The sequence below is a fragment of the Bufo gargarizans genome, chromosome 6 (assembly GCF_014858855.1).
Source record: "Bufo gargarizans isolate SCDJY-AF-19 chromosome 6, ASM1485885v1, whole genome shotgun sequence".
In the NCBI taxonomy this organism is placed as follows: Eukaryota; Metazoa; Chordata; class Amphibia; order Anura; family Bufonidae; genus Bufo; species Bufo gargarizans.
Genome location: NC_058085.1, coordinates 189,495,421 through 189,516,140, shown reverse-complemented (window position 1 = coordinate 189,516,140; position 20,720 = coordinate 189,495,421). Strand labels below are relative to the sequence as shown.

The following is a 20,720-nucleotide window of genomic DNA, read 5'->3' as shown; positions in this document are numbered from 1 at the left end:
GAGAGAGTTTGCCTCCCTGGAATAGAAACAAGCTTCCTAAGGAATCATCGGTGATAACAGCCATTATTGAGGGCTACAGACACCTTTGCGCATGGTGGAGGACTTATAGCTTCTGGCAGCCACACCATACTTCTGAGAGACAGCTGAGTTTACTAGTGATGAGCGGCAGGGGCAATATTCGAATTCGCGATATTTCGCGAATATTTGGGCGAATATTCGCCATATATTCGAGAATTCGCGAATTCATGATCTCCAGGCATTATTTTCTTGATTGCGAAAACTCGCATAAAATTCGCATACAAATTTTCGCATAAAAATTCGCATGAACTGGTATTTTCACAAAAATCGAATATTCGCAATTACGAATATATTTTGCGAAATTCGAAATATTCGCGAATTCTCGAAGTGCCGATATTCGCAATTAAAATTCGCAATTCGAATATTCGTGATCAACACTAGAGTTTACCTGTCCCAATGTTCAGCTTGTAGGGAAAGGACAAGGAATAGGACTGAGCACATCAATAGGAACAAAGTACACCTTACCCATAGCTCCAAGTCAAGCCTAAAAAGCCTAGAAATAGTGGATTTGCAGAATCAACTCTGTTAACATCAAGAGACTGCATTTTTGTACTGCTCCAACCAAAGTCATCAACAGTAAAAGTTGTGAGTTGCATCTTACCACTGTCTACCTCATTATTACCACTATTGGTTGTACCACCATTAACGGTACTGGCGTCACGACAAAAACCATCAAGGGACTCAGCCGCAACAAGCACCCTAAGCACCCCTAACATCAAGGGCACCTCAACCACCATCTTGGCTGATGCTTCTGTTTTTGTGACTTTATTCATGCTGCTTTCTTAAAGGGATCCTGTCACCAACATCATGCTGCTGTATATGCAGGTGTTAACCGTGTTTGTAATGGTAGTGCAGACTAGTGCCACGATGCAGCCGACAGCGTCTGTTTCAACAGAGGAGAGACATGACATGTGGCTCAGTTGATGTCCAACTTTAATATCAGTATCTTGTAATAATATACAGAAGAGAAGATAGGCAACCCTATAGGTTAACATAACAACAATTATATTCCATCTATAGTTATAACACTAACCTGTTTTAACAGAGGAGAGACATTACATGTGGCTCAGTTGATGTACAACTTTAATATGAGCATCAGGCCCTAACTCTCCTCAACCAGTGTAATCATGTTAGAGCTCCCTCTAGTGACAGCCTTATGTTTTTGTGCTATTGGGAAGTCTGAATTTAACCCTGTCACACAGGCAAAATGATTAGCAAAATGTCCAACAAGACTGCTAAGCTGCATTTAACCATAAAGCACTGACATCTTTTAGAGAAAACATAGACTTACAACTAGCTTGCTGTCAGTGTTATATGCCATTAGTGTTGATCATGAATATTCTAATCACTAATTTTTATCGCGAACATCGGCACTTCGAGAATTCGCAAAGATTTAGAATATAGTGCTATATCGCTAACATTCTGGATTTTCTTTCATCAGTAACCTCCCTTCTTGCTTGTGGCCAATGAGAAGGCTGTAATATCTTTGTCAGAGCATAGCAACATCCCCAGCAACCAATAGGAAAGTTGCCCACCCCTTACTATATAAGAACCTCCCCAGCAGCCATTTTCTGCTGTTTTTGCAGTTCTCTGAGAGAGAGAGCGGTGTCATTGTTGTGCTCTGTGTTTGCTGAGTCATTTACATTGATGAGTCAATTACATTAGATAGTTAGCTTATATATATATAATACAGAGAGTGGGAGATAGTCGGTGTAGGTTAGATAGTGATATAGTGTAGCTTATAGGTTTCAGTGCAGGGTGCTAGGTAGTGTGATAGGAATTACTGTACTGTGCATTTTCTCCAGTCTCAGGAAACTTCTAGCAGCTTGAAAAATGTATGAAACTAATGACTGGAGAAGATAACGAATTCAAAAATGTGCGAATTTATTGAGATTATTAGGCCCAAAATTTGCAAAAAATTGCAAAAACTAATATATTGCCTATGCTGCTCATCACTATATGCCATGTCCAGGGAGTAGTCCAGCTCACGATTGACAGGTCTTTACCTATAGTATAGTTAACCAGCAGCGGACACTTCTCCCTGAACCCAGCATATAATGCTAGCCTCAACTAGTGTTAAATGGACATATGCAAGGTGCGCAACGAAAAACAGAACCTCTTTTTCCTTGGTGTAGTTTCTACAGAATAAAGGAAGAATGATGTACAGTTGTGGCCAAAAGTTTTGAGAATGACACAAATATTAGTTTTCACAAAGTTTGCTGCTAAACTGCTTTTAGATCTTTGTTTCAGTCGTTTCTGTGATGTAGTCAAATATAATTACACGCACTTCATATGTTTCAAAGGCTTTTATCGACAATTACATGACATTTATGCAAAGAGTCAGTATTTGCAGTGTTGGCCCTTCTTTTTCAGGACCTCTGCAATTCGACTGGGCATGCTCTCAATCAACTTCTGGGCCAATTCCTGACTGATAGCAACCCATTCTTTCATAATCACTTCTTGGAGTTTGTCAGAATTAGTGGGTTTTTGTTTATCCACCCGCCTCTTGAGGATTGACAACAAGTTCTCAATGGGATTAAGATCTGGGGAGTTTCCAGGCCATGGACCCAAAATGTCAACGTTTTGGTCCCCGAGCCACTTAGTTATCACTTTTGCCTTATGGCACGGTGCTCCATCGTGCTGGAAAATGCATTGTTCTTCATCAAACTGTTGTTGGATTGTTGGAAGAAGTTGCTGTTGGGGGGTGTTTTGGTACCATTCTTTATTCATGGCTGTGTTATTGGGCAAAATTGTGAGTGAGCCCACTCCCTTGAATGAGAAGCAACCCCACACATGAATGGTCTCAGGATGCTTTACTGTTGGCATGACACAGGACTGATGGTAGCGCTGACCTTTTCTTCTCCGGACAAGCCTTTTTCCTGATGCCCCAAACAATCGGAAAGAGGCTTCATCGGAGAATATGACTTCGCCCCAGTCCTTAGCAGTCCATTCACCATATTTTCTGCAGAAGATCAATCTGTCCCTGATGTTTTTTTTGGAGAGAAGTGGCTTCTTTGCTGCCCTTCTTGACACCAGGCCATCTTCCAAAAGTCTTCGCCTCACTGTGCATGCAGATGCGCTCACCTGCCTGCTGCCATTGCTGAGCAAGCTCTGCACTGGTGGCACTCTGATCCCACAGCTGATTTCTCTTTAGGAGACGATCCTGGCGCTTGCTGGACTTTCTTGGATGCCCTGAAGCCTTCTTAACAAGAATTGAACCTCTTTCCTTGAAGTTCTTGATGATCCTATAAATTGTTGATTGAGGTGCAATCTTAGTAGCCACAATATCCTTGCCTGTGAAGCCATTTTTATGCAACGCAATGATGGCTGTACGCATTTCTTTGCAGGTCACCATGGTTAACAATGGAAGAACAATGATTTCAAGCATCACCCTCCTTTTAACAGGTCAAGTCTGCCATTTTAACCCAATTAGCCTGACATAATGATCTCCAGCCTTGTGCTCGTCAACATTCTCACCTGAGTTAACAAGACGATTACTGAAATGATCTCAGCAGGTCCTTTAATGACAACAATGAAATGCAGTGGAATGTTTTTTGGGGGGATTAAGTTAATTTTCATGGCAAAGAAGGACTATGCAATTAATCTGATCACTCTTCATAACATTCTAGAGTATATGAAAATTGCTATTATAAAAACTTAAAGTATAACTGTCATATATATTTTTTTGGGAGTATTGGATTGTGGTGATTAATATCTTCTTGGTGGCCCTATTTCAACTTTTCACTGTGTACTCAATTACCCCTTAATTCCACAGTTTTGTTCCCTGTACTGCCTGCTTTTGCCTGTGCTTAAAATCAGGTTGCTATGCAGGGTCCGTCTATGTGTTGAAGGACGGAGGACGCAGAAGCAGGCTGTGTGCAAGGTCAGATTACAGACAGCCAGGGACTGTAAGTAAATGATTAAAGCCAGGTCCTCCCCAGCAACTGATAACAGTGCCTGGGCTGTGTGCACTTCTCCCTGTCCCTGTGCTTGGCAGACGCTCCCTCACTCAGCAGACTGGGACAATGCAGAGTTAAAGCAGCGCAGACCAGGGAAGGGAGATCTGCCGTCTGCTCAGTGTATAAAGGAAAGCAACATGTGGTAAGAGGACCCCTTTGTGCTGCAGGAGATTAACCCTTTAGGGGGAGGGGTCTGTTACTGACACTTTTGGGGGGCTATTGTTACTGGCTAGTGAGGGCAGGCGGGATTAGCCTCAGGGTGAGGGCAGTGGCGGCAATCTTAACTGAATAGTGAAATTGCAGGTTTATGCAGACTGGTTGCTAAGGGCTGAATCTTAATGAATATAAGTCAGTCTAATAGTAACTGGAATATCATGTTATTAGTAACTACATATATGAAAATTGAAATTCGGGTCTAAGTGTGACAGTTATCCTTTAAGCAGCAACTTTTCCAATTTCCAATATTTATGTAATTCTCAAAACTTTTGGCCACGACTGTATATATTGATTACACGAGATGGTAGAAGCGGTTTCCTTCAGTGCCTATGCAAAGAGGTGTCCGTCTGACTTGTCCGTCTTGTTCTGGAACAACTTCTGTGCCACATGTTCTATATTCCAAACATGAATTTCTATTTGCTGTTTCAGTTCGGGAACAGTCTGAGGATTACTTTTATTAACCCTACCCTTTAGGTAACCCCACAGATAAAAGTTGCACATCATTAGGTCTGGTGACCATGGAGGCCACAACCCTTTTCCCACCATACATTCTTCTGTGAATGCCAAATGACATCACAAGAACACGTGTGATGTGTGGCAGGTTTGCCTTTCTTGCAGGAAAAAACAGTACTTATGCTTGTGATCAGTTAACTGTGCATAGAATTGTTTGTAGATGTCCATGTGTGTGACTCTGTGCACATTTTCATCAATTAATAATGGACTCATACTCCTCATCCCCATAGAGTAACAAATGGCAATTTCTGGACCATGAAGTGGCTGTTGGTGCAGCTCGATGGAACCATGCTTCATTATGCACGATGTCTAGTGTTGAGCGAACCCGAACTGAATCGAACTTAACAATTTTGGTGTTCGTGCATTTAATAAAGCAGAGCAGCCAATCAACAAGCTTTTAAGCTGTGGTCACTTAGAAGCAATCACAGCCATGCCTAGTAATGGCATGGCTGTGATTGGCCGCTGCATCATGTGACCCAGCCTCTATAAAAGCTGGTTCACAAGTAGCACCGCCCATCAGATCTGAGTAGTGCAGGGACAGGAAGCAGGCAGCTGAAGTGAGGGACAGTGTTAGGAATCTCATCTGGCTATTTGTTCTGTTGGTGACCTGTAGTAAATTTTTTGTGGGTGCTATACTCCAGCTTTGCACCCCTGACAAAGAAATATAATAATTAATTGGCTGTTAATTCTGTGAGTGACCTATAGCGATTTTTTTTTTTTTGTGGGTGCAATCCACCATCTTTGTACCCCTGACACAAAAATATAATAGTTAATCTGTCTGTTAGTTTGGTGGGTGACATATACCCATTTTTTTGTGTGAGGTACACCTGCACTGCATCCATGACAGGGAAATAAATATAGTTAATCCGTCTGTTAGTTCGGTGGATGACCTCAAAGAATGAGGAGAACATCAAATAAGGGATGTGATCCTGGTCGTGGTGCTGCTGGTGTTGGTGGAGATCCTGTTGCAGGGAGAGGACATGGTCAATCTGTGCCAGCTCAACACCCAAATAAAACACCTTCCTCAGGTACACGTAGGTGACAGAACGTTCAGCGTTATTTTGTAGGCCCGAATACCGGTGTACGAATGGTGAGGCCCGAACAAGTAGAGGCCGTAGTAGATTGGATGGCTGACAGTGCCTCCAGTTCCTTCACATTGTCTCCCACCCGGTCCCCTCCTGAGTTGGAACCTGCAGCCCATGGGCATCTGTCTTTCACCTGTCCCCCTTGCAAATCAGCCAAGCAGTCTGAGCCCCAAGTCATGCAGCAGTCTCTTATGCTTTTTGATGACTCTGCTGGCAGGGTTTCCGTGGGCCGTCCACATAGCCCTGCCCCAAAAGTGGAAGAGATTGAGTGCACTGAGGCCCAACCACTTATGTTTCAGGATGTGGACATGGGAGGACCACCGCAGCACGTCTCTAATGAAACACAGGTGCCAACTGCTGAGGATTTATGCAGTGTCCAGACCGGCAAGGAGGGCAGGGGTAAAGAGTGGGTGGAAGATGATGTGGAGGATGATGAGGTCCTGGACCCCACATGGCTTCAAGGTCATGCGAGTGACGTGTACAGTTTGGAGGAAGAGGTGGTGGTCACACAGCACCAGCCGCACAGCAAAAGAGGGAGCAGGGTGCAAAAGTAGAGTGGCCGTCCCCTAGCCAGTATTCCTGCTACTTCCCACTGCACCTAGGAACTGAGCACACCAAAGTCAGCTTCAAGGAGTTCCCTGGCATGGCAGTTCTTCAGACAATGGGCTGACGACAATACGCGAGTGGTTTGCACGCTGTGCAATCAGAGCCTGAAGCGAGGCATAAATGTTTTAAGCCTGAGCACCACCTGCATGACCAGGCATCTACAGGTCCTTCTCAAAAAATTAGCATATTGTGATAAAGTTCATTATTTTCTGTAATGTACTGATAAACATTAGACTTTCATATATTTTAGATTCATTACACACCAACTGAAGTAGTTCAAGCCTTTTATTGTTTTAATATTGATGATTTTGGCATACAGCTCATGAAAACCCAAAATTCCTATCTCAAAAAATTAGCATATCATGAAAAGGTTCTCTAAACGAGCTATTAACCTAATCATCTGAATCAACTAATTAACTCTAAACACCTGCAAAAGATTCCTGAGGCTTTTAAAAACTCCCAGCCTGGTTTATTACTCAAAACCGCAATCATGGGTAAGACTGCCGACCTGACTGCTGTCCAGAAGGCCATCATTGACACCCTCAGGCAAGAGGGTAAGACACAGAAAGAAATTTCTGAACGAATAGGCTGTTCCCAGAGTGCTGTATCAAGGCACCTCAGTGGGAAGTCTGTGGGAAGGAAAAAGTGTGGCAGAAAACGCTGCACAACGAGAAGAGGTGACCGGACCCTGAGGAAGATTGTGGAGAAGGACCGATTCCAGACCTTGGGGGACCTGCGGAAGCAGTGGACTGAGTCTGGAGTAGAAACATCCAGAGCCACTGTGTACAGGCGTGTGCAGGAAATGGGCTACAGGTGCCGCATTCCCCAGGTCAAGCCACTTTTGAACCAGAAACAGCGGCAGAAGCGCCTGACCTGGGCTACAGAGAAGCAGCACTGGACTGTTGCTCAGTGGTCCAAAGTACTTTTTTCGGATGAAAACAAATTTTGCATGTCATTCGGAAATCAAGGTGCCAGAGTCTGGAGAAAGACTGGGAAGAGGGAAATGCCAAAATGCCTGAAGTCCAGTGTCAAGTCCCCACAGTCAGTGATGGTCTGGGGTGCCATGTCAGCTGCTGGTGTTGGTCCACTGTGTTTTATCAAGGGCAGGGTCAATGCAGCTAGCTATCAGGAGATTTTGGAGCACTTCATGCTTCCATCTGCTGAAAAGCTTTATGGAGATGAAGATTTCATTTTTCAGCACGACCTGGCACCTGCTCACAGTGCCAAAACCACTGGTAAATGGTTTACTGACCATGGTATTACTGTGCTCAATTGGCCTGCCAACTCTCCTGACCTGAACCCCATAGAGAATCTGTGGGATATCGGGAAGAGAAAGTTGAGAGACGCAAGACCCAACACTCTGGATGAGCTTAAGGCCGCTATAGAAGCATCCTGGGCCTCATAACACCTCAGCAGTGCCACAGGCTGATTGCCTCCATGCCACGCCGCATCGGAGCAGTCATTTCTGCAAAAGGATTCCCGACCAAGTATTGAGTGCATAACTGAACATCATTATTTGAAGGTTGACTTTTTTTGTATTAAAAACACTTTTTTTTTATTGGTCGGATAAAATATGCTAATTTTTTGAGATAGGAAATTTGGGTTTTCATGAGCTGTATGCCAAAATCATCAATATTAAAACAATAAAAGGCTTGAACTACTTCAGTTGGTGTGTAATGAATCTAAAATATATGAAAGTCTAATGTTTATCAGTACATTACAGAAAATAATGAACTTTATCACAATATGCTAATTTTTTGAGAAGGACCTGTAAATGCAAAGCATGAGCTGCAGTGGAGTAAATACCCTCACACCTCAAAAACCACAAAAGATCTCAGGCTCATCCTACTCCCTCTTCTGCTGCAGTCTTGGCCTATTCCTCCCCCTCTGGAGTGATAGTGGCACGTGCCACCCTGCAAACGCCACCACCTCAATCACCGTCACCAAACATCTCCACACTGTCCCATGGAAGCGTTCAGCTGACTATCTCTCAAACACTGGAGAGAAAGAGGAAGTACCCCCCTGCCCACCCGAGATCCCTGGCCCTGAATGTCAGTATTCCAAAATTCCTGGCTTTTGAAATGCTGTCATTCCATTTGGTTGAGACTGAGACTTTTCAAAACCTTATGGCGGTGGCTGTCCCACAGTACGTGGTTCCCAGCCGCCACTACTTTTCCAGGCGAACCATCCCTGCCCTGCACAACCAAGTGGCGGACAAAACTAGGTGTGCACTGCGGGACGCCATCTGTGGCAAGGTCCCAGTAAGCACAGGCACGGAAGTTATATCTCCCTAACTGCACACTGGGTAAATGCCGTGGCGGCTGGGCCTGAGGCAGATAGCTGTTTGGCGTATGTCCTTCCACCACCGAGTAGTGCAGGACGTTTCTCTTTGCCTCCTGTTGCCTCCTCCTCCTACTCCACTTCCTCCTCTACCTGAAAAATTACCCTGTTATGTCAGAGCTGCTGCAGAAAGTGCGGGCCATCTGTGTGTGCTTTCGGCGTTCTCATCCTGCTGCTGCTCGCCTGTCTGCGTTGCAGCGTAACTTCTGCCTTCCACTCACTGCCTCATATGCGACATACCCACAAGGTGGAACTCTACATTGCACATGCTGGCGAGACTGTGCGAGCAGCATCAGACCATAGTGGAGTTTCAGCTGCATCACGCACGGGTGAGTCGCTCTGCGGAACAGCACTACTTCACCACCAACGAGTGGGCGTCCCTTCGGAACGGGTATGCTGTGTTGCACTGTTTCAAGTACTCCACCCACATGGCCAATGCCGATGACGCCATTCTCAGCGTTACTATCCCACTTCTATGTCTCCTTGAAAAAACACTTCGGGCGATGATGGAAAATAATGTGGCACAGGAGGAAGAGGAGGAGGAAGAGAGATCATTTCCACGGTTATCAGGCCAGTCATTCACAAGTGGCTCAGAGGGTGAATTCCTGCACCAACAGAGGCTAGGTACACAACTCTCCAGCCAGGGCACAGTTCTGGAGGATGAGGAGGAGGAGGATGATGAGAAGGAGGAACCATGTTCACAGCAGGGTGGCATCCAAAGCAGGTCATGGGCACCACTGGAGCATGGCTGGGTGGATACAGAGGACACAGATGATACAACTCCCACAGAGGACAGCTTGTCGTTGCCTCTGGGCAGCCTGGCACACATCAGTGACTACATGCTACAGTGCCTGCGCAACGACCGCTGAGTTGCGCACATTCTAACCAGTGCTGATTACTGGGTGGCCACCCTGCTTGATACCCGCTACAAGGACAACGTGCTATCCTTAATTCCGTCACTGGAGCGTGATCGGAAGATGTGCGAGTACAAGCCAGCACCTCAGAAGGGAGGGTTAGCATGGCCGAAATGTGGAAAAGCTTTGTCAGCACACCACAACAACCAGCACCACCAGCTGATATGGAACGTCTTAGCAGGAGGCAGCATTTCAGCAACATGGTGCAACAGTATGTGCGCACACGCTTACACGTACTGACTGATGGGTTTCCCCTAGTCAACTTCTGGGTCTACAAATTGGGCACATGGCCTGAGCTTGCCCATCACGCCTTGGAGGTGCTGGCCTGCCCTGCGGCCAGTGTATTGTCCGAACAGGTGCGGGGGTCGATCACAGACAAGTGCAGCCGTCTATCCACAACCAACGTGGACAAGCTCTTGTTCATTAAAATTAACCAGGCATGGATCCCACAGGACTTGTCCGTACCTTGTGCTGAATAAACAAGTATACCTGTCGCACCCAGCCATTGTTATACTTTCTCTTTGCATTCTCTTTTCTGTTTCCCAATGTTTTGGGGACTTCCCAAATTTATTTAAAAAAATGAAAATAAAAATAAAGGGAAAAAAAAAAGAACAGAAAAAAACAACAAAAACTGTGTTGGCTACCTCCTCCACCACCATTTCTACCTAGACTGCCACATCCACCGCCTCCTCAACCTCCTACTCCACTTTGACCTCTGCCCAGATTATTATTTATTTTATTTTTTATAATCTGTTATTTTATGTCATTTTCCTATCCACATTTGTTTGCAAGGCAATTGTCCTGCTCTTATCCCCATTTTGCTTAAATTTGCACCCTTTTAGCCCTTACTATGACTATTTTACTGACATTTTAGTGCTCCAAAGTTCGGGTCCCCATTGACTTCAATGTGTTTTGGGGTCAAGTTCGGTACCCGAACATTGAGTCGAAGTTCGGCCGAACCCGGCGAACCTTAACTTCCAGATGTTCGCTCATCCCTAATGATGTCTTGTAATGGACAAAAATGTCCTTCCGCTATCATATTTAGTATCCAATTACAATATGCCCCATGCTTCTGTTTATCTCCCTCTTCTTGCACAATTGACACGTGGTATGGCTTCAGGTGAAGAGATTTCAGCACACATCCAAATGTTGTTCTGCTGTGTGACTACTTGGAATAATTTTCATGTTAATCTCTTCATGCTTCTCATAATCCTCTCCTGCATATCTAGTGTCTAAACAACGGGTGTCTAGTTTTTGGAATCATCCATGGATCCCGTATTATGCCACTTCCACACTAAACCATGTATGCTGCTCTTTGCTGGAATGGGAAGGGCTGGAAACTTGCTAGTAAAAAAGTCCTGCATTTTTTTAAATTAGCCTGTCCCTGTGTAGACCTCTACTGTAGCAATTCTATGTTAAATCGAATATGGCATGTTCAACACATTTACAACCTTACTGCCATAAAAAAGAGTACCATCTATTTCATAAACTGCTTTGGTAAAATGAAAGCCGAGCTCTGATTGGTTGCTATGGGTAAGAGTTTTACGGTAAGACGGTTTTGATGAGTGAGGCCATTTTCCTGTACAAACCACACAACGGGAATGGAACTGTTTTTTATGGTCTGTCCTGTTGTAGCATTAATCATACTGTATTGCCTACTTTACAATATTTGTCAACATTGTAGTACTTATCAACATACTTATGAACACCCATTTTCTGCCCGGAACACCCATAATTTACAGAGACTGTCTTTGAAAATTAGTCCCTGGAAATTTAGGACTATTGGCAACTATCCTTTACCAAATCATCAAGGAGGCTCCTAAAAGAAGGGATGGTATCCTGCACTTCCAGAACAACAAGCAAAAAATCAGCAAAGCTCAGATCAGCCATGATGGATTCAAGAGAATATTCGCAGATCCACAATGCTGACCAAGGGATTTAGGACTCCATGGAAATGTTTGAATGAAGAAATGTTTGCATCTATCAAATAGGATTCTTACATGCTCAGGGATGCCCAGACTGCCTACAGCTATGAGCATACAGCAGGGCATGGTGGGAGTTGTAGTTTTACAACAGCTGGAGAGCCACAGGTTGGCCATCCCTGATTTAGATAGACACCATGAAGTCGCAGTCTTTAGTGGGGGGCAGTGTGATACATGGTGAAATATGTGGGGACCATCATCACAACATCAGCTTGAAGCAAAACCCAACACCCAACAGTCAGGCGCAAAGATTACACAGTATAGAATTTGTACCAGTCACATACTGTAATCCACTATAATTTCAAACCCTTATCAATGTGCACATAATAGTACTTGTGTCTATATCATAGTATCAGGGCCGCCATCAGGGGGGTACAGCCGATACCCCAGTAAGGGGCCCGGACCATGGGGGGGGGGGGGCCCAGCCAGTTCCAATAAAAAATAAAAATATATATATATATTTTTTTTTTTCCCCCTCCCATTTGTCATTGACTTGAGTTGAACTTTATTGCATCGCTAGAGGGGGGCAATTGATTATTCCTTGCTGGTGATGTCCGGTTCATGAACAAATCGTTCATTTGAATCGATTCAGTTCACTAAACCGTTGGAGTCGATTCCTCTGAGCTCATCCGAGTGAAACATTTCAGTCTGACCCAGCACACAATAGCGGAGCCGCTGGCAGCAGGGAGGGGAGGGGATCGGGAGGAGTGTAATCTGATCCTAGAGTGGAAGCTGCTTCTGCCAGCCCCTCCCCTCCCACCAACCAATCAGAGCTGAGGCAAGGCAAGCACTAGCAGCTCTGAGTCTGAGTCACTGACACAAGTACAGGGAGAAAGAATGGAATGAGTCACAGGTTAAAATAATCTAAAGATCCGACTTAGTTAGAGACTCATTCGATTCTTTGAGTTAAAAGAACTGTGAATCACTAGAACAGTTTACACTGAGGCTGATGCTTTTGTTGCAGCAGTGATAAGATTAAGGGACAGGAGCAGAGTGATAAGAGAAGTGACAGATGACTGTGAAGACCACGCGATCTGTTGCTCAGAAGCCATGAGATTGTAAGGCTACTTTCACACTAGCGGCAGGACGGATCCGACAGGCTGTTCACCCTGTCGGATCCGTCCTGCCGTTATTTCGCCGGACCGCCGCTCCGTCCCCATTGACTATAATGGGGATGGGGGCGGAGCTCCGGCGCAGCACGGCAGTGCATGGCGAAAGGTCCGACAGTGTGTCCAACTTTTTAGTCCGGCGGCCTCTCACCGCGAACTGCCGTGCTGCACCTGAGCTCCGCCCCCATCCCCATTATAGTCAAAGGGGACGGAGTGGCGGCAGGACGGAATCCGACAGGGTGACAATCTCTCTTCAGGTTTATTAGAAAATCGTGCACAAATTGCACACTAGTTATTTTCCTGAGTGATGTCTGTGTGGACTGTGGGGACTATTTTATTATCAGCCAGTGTTACTGTTATCACCTTAGCACATACAGTGTTCCCTGTGCATTCACTTAGTTGTACTGCTGTCAGACTGCTGTCACTGTGGGTAACAATGCATTGCATGCACAACAGACAACAATGCCCAGCACACAGCTCCTGAGTCCTCCTGTCCGCTTCCCTTCATTCCTGACTCACTCAGTCACAGAGCTCAGACAATGTACCAAGAGCCGACTCAGCGAGTCAGCAAGTGAATCGAAGCATCCGCGCATGCGCACCACCTAAGCTCTTCAGTCAGTAGACTCAGCAAGTGAACCGAAGATCCGATTCATGAATCGGTTCATTTGAATGAGCTGATTCAAATGAACCGATTGATGTGAAAGATCCGAACTTCCTATCTTCCTATCTCTATTCCTTTCCCGACCCCCCCTTCCCGCTCCGCTGATTCCCGTATTATACCTGGTATACCGGCTCCGGCTGCATTCCCCTTTAAAAGGCTCTGAGCCGCTGCGCAGAGGAATGTAGCTGCGCAGCGGCAGGTGACGTCAGACGCTGCCTGCTGCCGCCTCATGCCGCGACGCCGCCTTCAGATTAGCGCGCCGCAGCCAGCCTGCCACTGCCAGACTCAGTCAATTCTGGTTTGCAGGCTTGCAGCCAGGTGCGGCGTCGGGAACTTCGGTTCTGGCCTCTGGGAGTGGGACTGGAATCGAATCTGGAAAGAATTGTGGTGGAAGCCTGCCCAGCTGCCCTAGTGCCCTCGCCCCTCGCTCCACTTAGCCAGCCCAGGAAGGAGTCAGTGCCGACTCCATGCTCCACTCCATCACGTGTTGGACCGGACGGACCCCAACGATTCATTAAGGTCCATTAGGTTACTTGTTTCCATAAATAATGTTATTATTTTACTGTTAATGGTGGCATACAGTATTTTTTCAAAGCAGAACACACAGCTAAATAGCTGGGGCTTGGTGGGCTGGCAAGGGAGGGGTTAATATCAATAAGTGATGGAGGATCATGGCCCTGTGGGATAGTCCAGAAAACAGCTTTGCATTTTACCCCCGAGCAAAGACCACACAACATAGAGCTGCCTAGCCAAGTGGACAACATAAGGATCAATATGAAAAGAAATAATTTGGAGCCTTTGAAATCGCTCAGCTCAGTATGCGGCATAGGCTACTTTCACACCTGCATTTAGGTGCGGAGACGGATCCGCACCTATAATGCAAACGTTGGTATCCGTATCCGGACCGTCTGCATAACTCAGTAAAAAAAAAAGTCTAAGTCTAAGTGTAGGTCAAACGGATCCGTCATAACTTTACATTGGAATTTAATGGGGGACGGATCCGTTTGCAATTGCACCATATTTGTGTCAATGTAAACGGATCTTTCCCCATTGACTTACATTGTAAGTCAGGACGGATCCGTTTGGCTCCGCACGGCCAGGTGGACACCAAAACGCTGCAAGCAGCCCCCAGAGCGGAATGGAGGCGGAACGGAGCCAAACGGATGCATTCTGAACGGATCCTTATCCATTCTGAATGCATTGGGGCAAAACTGATCTGTTTGGGGCCGCTTGTGAGATCCCTGAAACAGATCTCACAGGCGGACCCAGAAACGGCAGTGTGAAAGTAGCCTATGCCGCATACTGAGCTGAGCGATTTCAAAGGCTCCAAATTATTTCTTTTCATATTGATCCTTATGTTGTCTACTTGGCTCGGCAGCTCTATGTTGTGTGGTCTTTGCTCGGGGGTAAAATGCAAAGCTGTTTTCTGGATTATCCCACAGGGCCAGGATCCTCCATCATTTATTGTTATTAACCCCTCCCTTGCCAGCCCACCCAGCCCTATTTAGCTTTGTGTTCTGCTTTGAAAAAAATGTTTAGGCCATGAAGGGGTTAATTAAGTGTTGGAGGGGGTGTTGTTGTGCATATTGTGTTTGGGATCCATTTAACAAGTTTAACCAGTTGGGTTTGAGAGTGGTTGAGTGTCATCCACAGATCCCCCATAACAGTGTGTCACCCACAGATTCCCCCATAACAGTGTGTCACCCACAGATTCCCCCATAACAGTGTGTCACCCACAGATTCCCCCATAACAGTGTGTCACCCACAGATTCCCCCATAACAGTGTGTCATCCACAGATCCCCCATAACAGTGTGTCATCCACAGATCCCCCATAACAGTGTGTCATCCACAGATGCCCCCCATAACAGTCTGTCATCCACAGATCCCCCATAACAGTGTGTCATCCACAGATCCCCCATAACAGTGTGTCATCCACAGATCCCCCATAACAGTGTTCGTCATCCACAGATCCCCCATAACAGTGTGTCATCCACAGATTCCCCCATAACAGTGTGCCATCCACAGATTCCCCCATAACAGTGTGTCATCCACATATTCCCCCCATAACAGTGTGTCATCCACAGATCCCCCATAACAGTGTGTCATCCACATATTCCCCCCATAACAGTACGTCATCCACAGATCCCCCATAACAGTGTGTCATCCACAGATTCCCCCATAACAGTGTGTCATCCACAGATTCCCCCATAACAGTGTGCCATCCACAGATCCCCCATAACAGTGTGTCATCCACATATTCCCCCCATAACAGTGTGTCATCCACAGATCCCCCATAACAGTGTGTCATCCACATATTCCCCCCATAACAGTACGTCATCCACAGATACCCCCATAACAGTGTAACAGTAAACCTTGTGCTTTTAAGGTGTTTTTTCTTAAATGTGCCAGGGGAAGATTGCTAGGGCAGATTAGAACAGGTAGTGTAGTTAGTGTTAGTGTAGGGACCTGCTTAAAGGAGTCTACCTTGTCGTGGTAGCAGGCTTCATATTATTTGGTCAAAAATTAATTCCTTACTGAAATCGCTGATTATCACTTTTTACTGTCTTTGTAGTTGTAAAAAAATAATGAAATTGGGGGTAGGTCCTTGGGGGTGGAGGGGAGGTGGAGTCAGGACGGATTCTAAAGGGGCGGGGTAGGAGGGGGGCCCAGGCCTTGAGCTGTGTAAGGGGCCCCAAAATTTCTGATGGCAGCCCTGCATAGTATCAAACATATCAGGATTCATATATTGTAATAATGCCATACATAGCAGCCACAGTTCACAAAAGAGCGCCAACCACAACATCCCGTTTTCTCTGTACCTTTTCCATTATCCCTTGTTGGTCTCCTTTTCCAATTGCAGACAAGACATATAAGATGTAATTTCTAATATCAAATATTTTTGCAGAAAAAGAGAGCTCTGCTTTAGCACAAGTGACCTACGAATAACAGCTTTGTGACAATGATGAAACTGGCAAAACCATACGATTATCTTTTATGCGAAATACAGTATCTTCATGTGCAATAATTCATCTGGTCCCATAAGTGTATTCATAGCAGGGAGAAGAAACGTGCCAGTTGCCCCTTAAAGGGGTTATCCCATCATTAATGTAAACAATGGAAATCGGAGACGCACATGACAATCTCTTTCTATCAAACTTAGAATCAGCCCTGTACGTCACATGGATCCTGAGATTTGCCCATTCATTGCTCCAATTGCTCTGCTAGGTTTATTTTCAAACTGTCAGCTAAGGGTACTGTCAACCTAGCGTTATTTTTTTCCGGTATTGAAATCCAGTAAAGGGTCTCAATACTGGAAAAAAAAACGCATCCGTTTAGTCCTAATGCATTCTGAATGGAAAGCACTCCGTTCAGTGTGCATGAGGATGTCTTCCGTTCCGTCCTGCTGGATCCGAACAACAGGGATGTGTCCTTTCTGCTGCAGCTGGTGGCAATGGTAGGATAAAACTGAGCATGTATGTAAACCTGAGTGAGCTGGGCAGAGAATTTTGCAAAAGAGCAAACAGCAGGTGGTGCTATACAGACAGATTTCAGTGAATAACTCAGTGGTACTTTCACATTAGCGATTTTCTTTTCCGTCAAAAGGGCTCAATGCCGGAAAATAACTGATCAGTTTTATCCCCATGCATTCTGAATGGAGAGCAATCCGTTCACGATGCTTCAGGATGTCTTCAGTTCAGTCATTTTGACTGATCAGGCAAAAGAGAAAACTGCAGCTACGGTTTTATCTCCGGCCAAAAAAAATGAAGACTTTCACATGCATTCAAAATACCGGAAGGTGAAAAAAATAAATGCCGGCTACATTTTGCCAGATGTCACCAGAAAGATGGATCCGGCATTTCAATGCATTTTTCTGACTGATCAGCCATTTTCAAGACTGATCAGGATCCTGTAGATAAGGAGAAAAGAGACCGGCACTCGCTTGTTTAGATAATCTTGCTGTGATTTATGCCGGGGGTCACGTAAGCGAGTGCCGGTCTCTTTTCTCCTTATCTACAAGGGACTCCGGGCCTGAGACACGTGCACCGCTACTATGCTTCAAACCACAGTGCCGATTGATATATTGTATTACTGATCAGGATCCTGATCAGTCTTACAAATGCCATCAGTTGGCATACGTTTTGCCGGATCCGGCAGGCAGTTCCAGCGACGGAACTGCTTGCTGGATCACTCTTCCAAAAGTGTGAAAGTAGCCTAAATTTTCTACAGACAGTTACAAAAGTATTCAAATCAAGGTGTTGTTTTGAAAAATGTAGAATATTTTTCTTGGAGCAACCCCTTTAAGGCCCAGTTGTTCCTTAATCTTATTAATATAATGAATATTTAGCGTGACAGTTTGATATCTGTCACTAAACCGCTAGCCCAAATAGTAATGTACATGTATAAGAAATAACATGTTTAACACACACTCGTTCAATACTATTTCACTAATCGCATGTATAACAGTGATTTTACTTACGGATCAGATCCAGCACCATAAATGGAATATTTTATTTCACCCCAGAGTCCTGAGTCCAGGTCAGTAGCCTATAAGACATAATAACGGGTGTTACCTGCAAAATGTTTTCAAGGTACACCTGTATTTACAGTATTTGCATCTAATGGACATATCTGAGAGAAATCCATCAAGCCGGTGTCATCAGCGTGACCTGGGATCTACAAAAAAAGGGCATGTTCACACAACAGATTTTTAACAAGAATTTCTGTATGAAAATCTGCATAAAAGAAAATATTAGACTTCAATTGTTTTAAATGGAAATCTGTGGCGTGGTTTATATGGAGCATGTTTTTTTGCAAGCAGATTTGAAAAAAAAAAAGAGAGAAATTGTCCATGGCGCAGTTGCTGCTGGTCACTTCGCCAGGTAGTCACACACAGATTAGCTCCGCTAAATGGGGCTAGTCTGTAGGTGGATTCTGTGGCCATGCAAACTGCAAACTGTGGCAAAAATACAACCATCAGATGTGTATTTCTGCCATGTAAACTCTCACGCCAAGAACCTCCTAGTGAAATTAAGTTCTAGCCAAGTACCCCCAGAGATGGACCTGGTTACGCAGCAGACTGGCTATTAACCTGCCATTAATATTAAAAGTGCTGTTGGTCACAGTGAATTAAAAGTGAATTGATCTATATGTCGACTTGGTTTTAGACTGCATCGCAGGTGCACCTTGGCTGTCACCTTTGCTGTCATTACAGCAGCCCTGCACTGCTGCCCCCAAGTACTGATGGTCAGTGGTCACACTGTCATTACAGCAGCCCTGCACTGCCCCCAAGTACTGATGGTCAGTGGTCACACTGTCATTACAGCAGCCCTGCACTGCCCCTCAAGTACTGATGGTCAGTAGTCACGCTGTCATTATAGTATCCCTGCTCTGCCGCACTCAAGTACTGATGGTCAGTGGGCACACTGTCATTACAGCAGCCCTGCTCTTCCGCCTCCAAGAATTAATGGTCAGTGGTCAGACTGTCATTATAGTATCCCTGCACTGCCCCTCAAGTCCTGATGGTCAGTGGTTACACTGTCATTACAGCAGCCGTCCACTGCCCCTCAAGTCCTGATGGTCAGTGGTTACATTGTCATTACAGCAGCCGTCCACTGCCCCTTAAGTCCTGATGGTCAGTAGTCACGCTGTCATTATAGTATCCCTGCTCTGCCGCACTCAAGTACTGATGGTCAGTGGGCACACTGTCATTACAGCAGCCCTGCTCTTCCGCCTCCAAGAATTAATGGTCAGTGGTCAGACTGTCATTATAGTATCCCTGCACTGCCCCTCAAGTCCTGATGGTCAGTGGTTACACTGTCATTACAGCAGCCGTCCACTGCCCCTCAAGTCCTGATGGTCAGTGGTTACACTGTCATTACAGCAGCCGTCCACTGCCCCTTAAGTCCTGATGGTCAGTAGTCACGCTGTCATTATAGTATCCCTGCTCTGCCGCACTCAAGTACTGATGGTCAGTGGTCACACTGTCATTACAGCAGCAGTCCACTGCCCCTTAAGTCCTGATGGTCAGTAGTCACACTGCAATTATAGTATCCCTGCTCTGCCGCCCCCAAGTATTATTGGTCAGTGGTCACACTGGCATTACAGCAGCCCTGCACTGCTGCCCCCAAGTCCTGATGGTCAGTAGTCACACTGTCATTATAATATCCCTGCTCTGCCGCCCACAAGTATTATTGGTCAGTGGTCACACTGTCATTCCAGCAGCCCTGCACTGCTGCCCCCAAGTCCTGATGGTCAGTGGTCACACTGTCATTACAGCAGCCCTGCACTGCTTCCCCCAATTCCTGATGGTCAGTGGTCACACTGTCATTATAGTATCCCTGCACTGCCGCACTCAAGTACTGATGGTCAGTGGTCACACTGTTATTACAGCAGCCCTGCACTGCCCCTCAAGTACTGATGGTCAGTAGTCACGCTGTCATTATTGTATCCCTGCTCTGCCACACTCAAGTACTGATGGTTAGTGGGCACACTGTCATTATAGTATCCCTGCTCTGTCGCACTCAAGTACTGATGGTCAGTGGGCACACTGTCATTACAGCAGCCCTGCTCTTCCGCCTCCAAGTATTAATGGTCAGTGGTCAGACTGTCATTATAGTATCCCTGCACTGCAGCCCCCAAGTATTATTGGTCAGTGGTCACACTGTCATTACAGCAGCCCTGCACTGCTGCCCCCAAGTCCTGATGGTCAGTAGTCACACTGTCATTATAATATCCCTGCACTGCCGCCCCCAAGTATTATTGGTCAGTGGTCACACTGTCATTACAGCAGCCCTGCACTGCTTCCCCCAAGTCCTGATGGTCAGTAGTCACACTGTCATTATAGCAACCCTGCACTGCTGCCACCAAGTACTGATGGTCAGTGGGCACACTGTCATTACAGCAGCCCTGCACTGCTGCCCCCAAGTCCTGATGGTCAGTGGGCACACTGTCATTATAGTATCCCTGCTCTGCCGCCCCCAAGTATTAATGGTCAGTGGTCACATTGTCATTACAGCAGCCCTGCACTGCTTCCCCCAAGTACTGATGGTCAGTGGTCACACTGTCATTACAGCAGCCCTACAATGACCTACCGAGAACTGATGGTCAGTGGGCACACTGTCATTATAGTATCCCTGCACTGCTGCCCCCAAGTATTAATGGTGAGTGGTCACACTGTCATTATAGTAGCCATCCACTGGTCACAGTCTGTCATTACAGCAGCCCTGCACTGCTGCCCCCAAGTCCTGATAGTCAGT

The 20,720-nt window shown here is 45.8% G+C and overlaps 1 protein-coding gene across 1 annotated transcript in view; it reads right to left on the bottom strand.

Moving 5' to 3' along the window:
- Positions 1-20,720, bottom strand: part of CDHR1 (cadherin related family member 1) — a 181,057-nt gene that overhangs the window by 38,878 nt on the left and 121,459 nt on the right. The window contains exon 14 of the mRNA XM_044300029.1: positions 17,942-18,009. Coding sequence (XP_044155964.1) covers positions 17,942-18,009 — 68 coding nt within the window. The remainder of the gene's footprint in view (positions 1-17,941; positions 18,010-20,720) is intronic.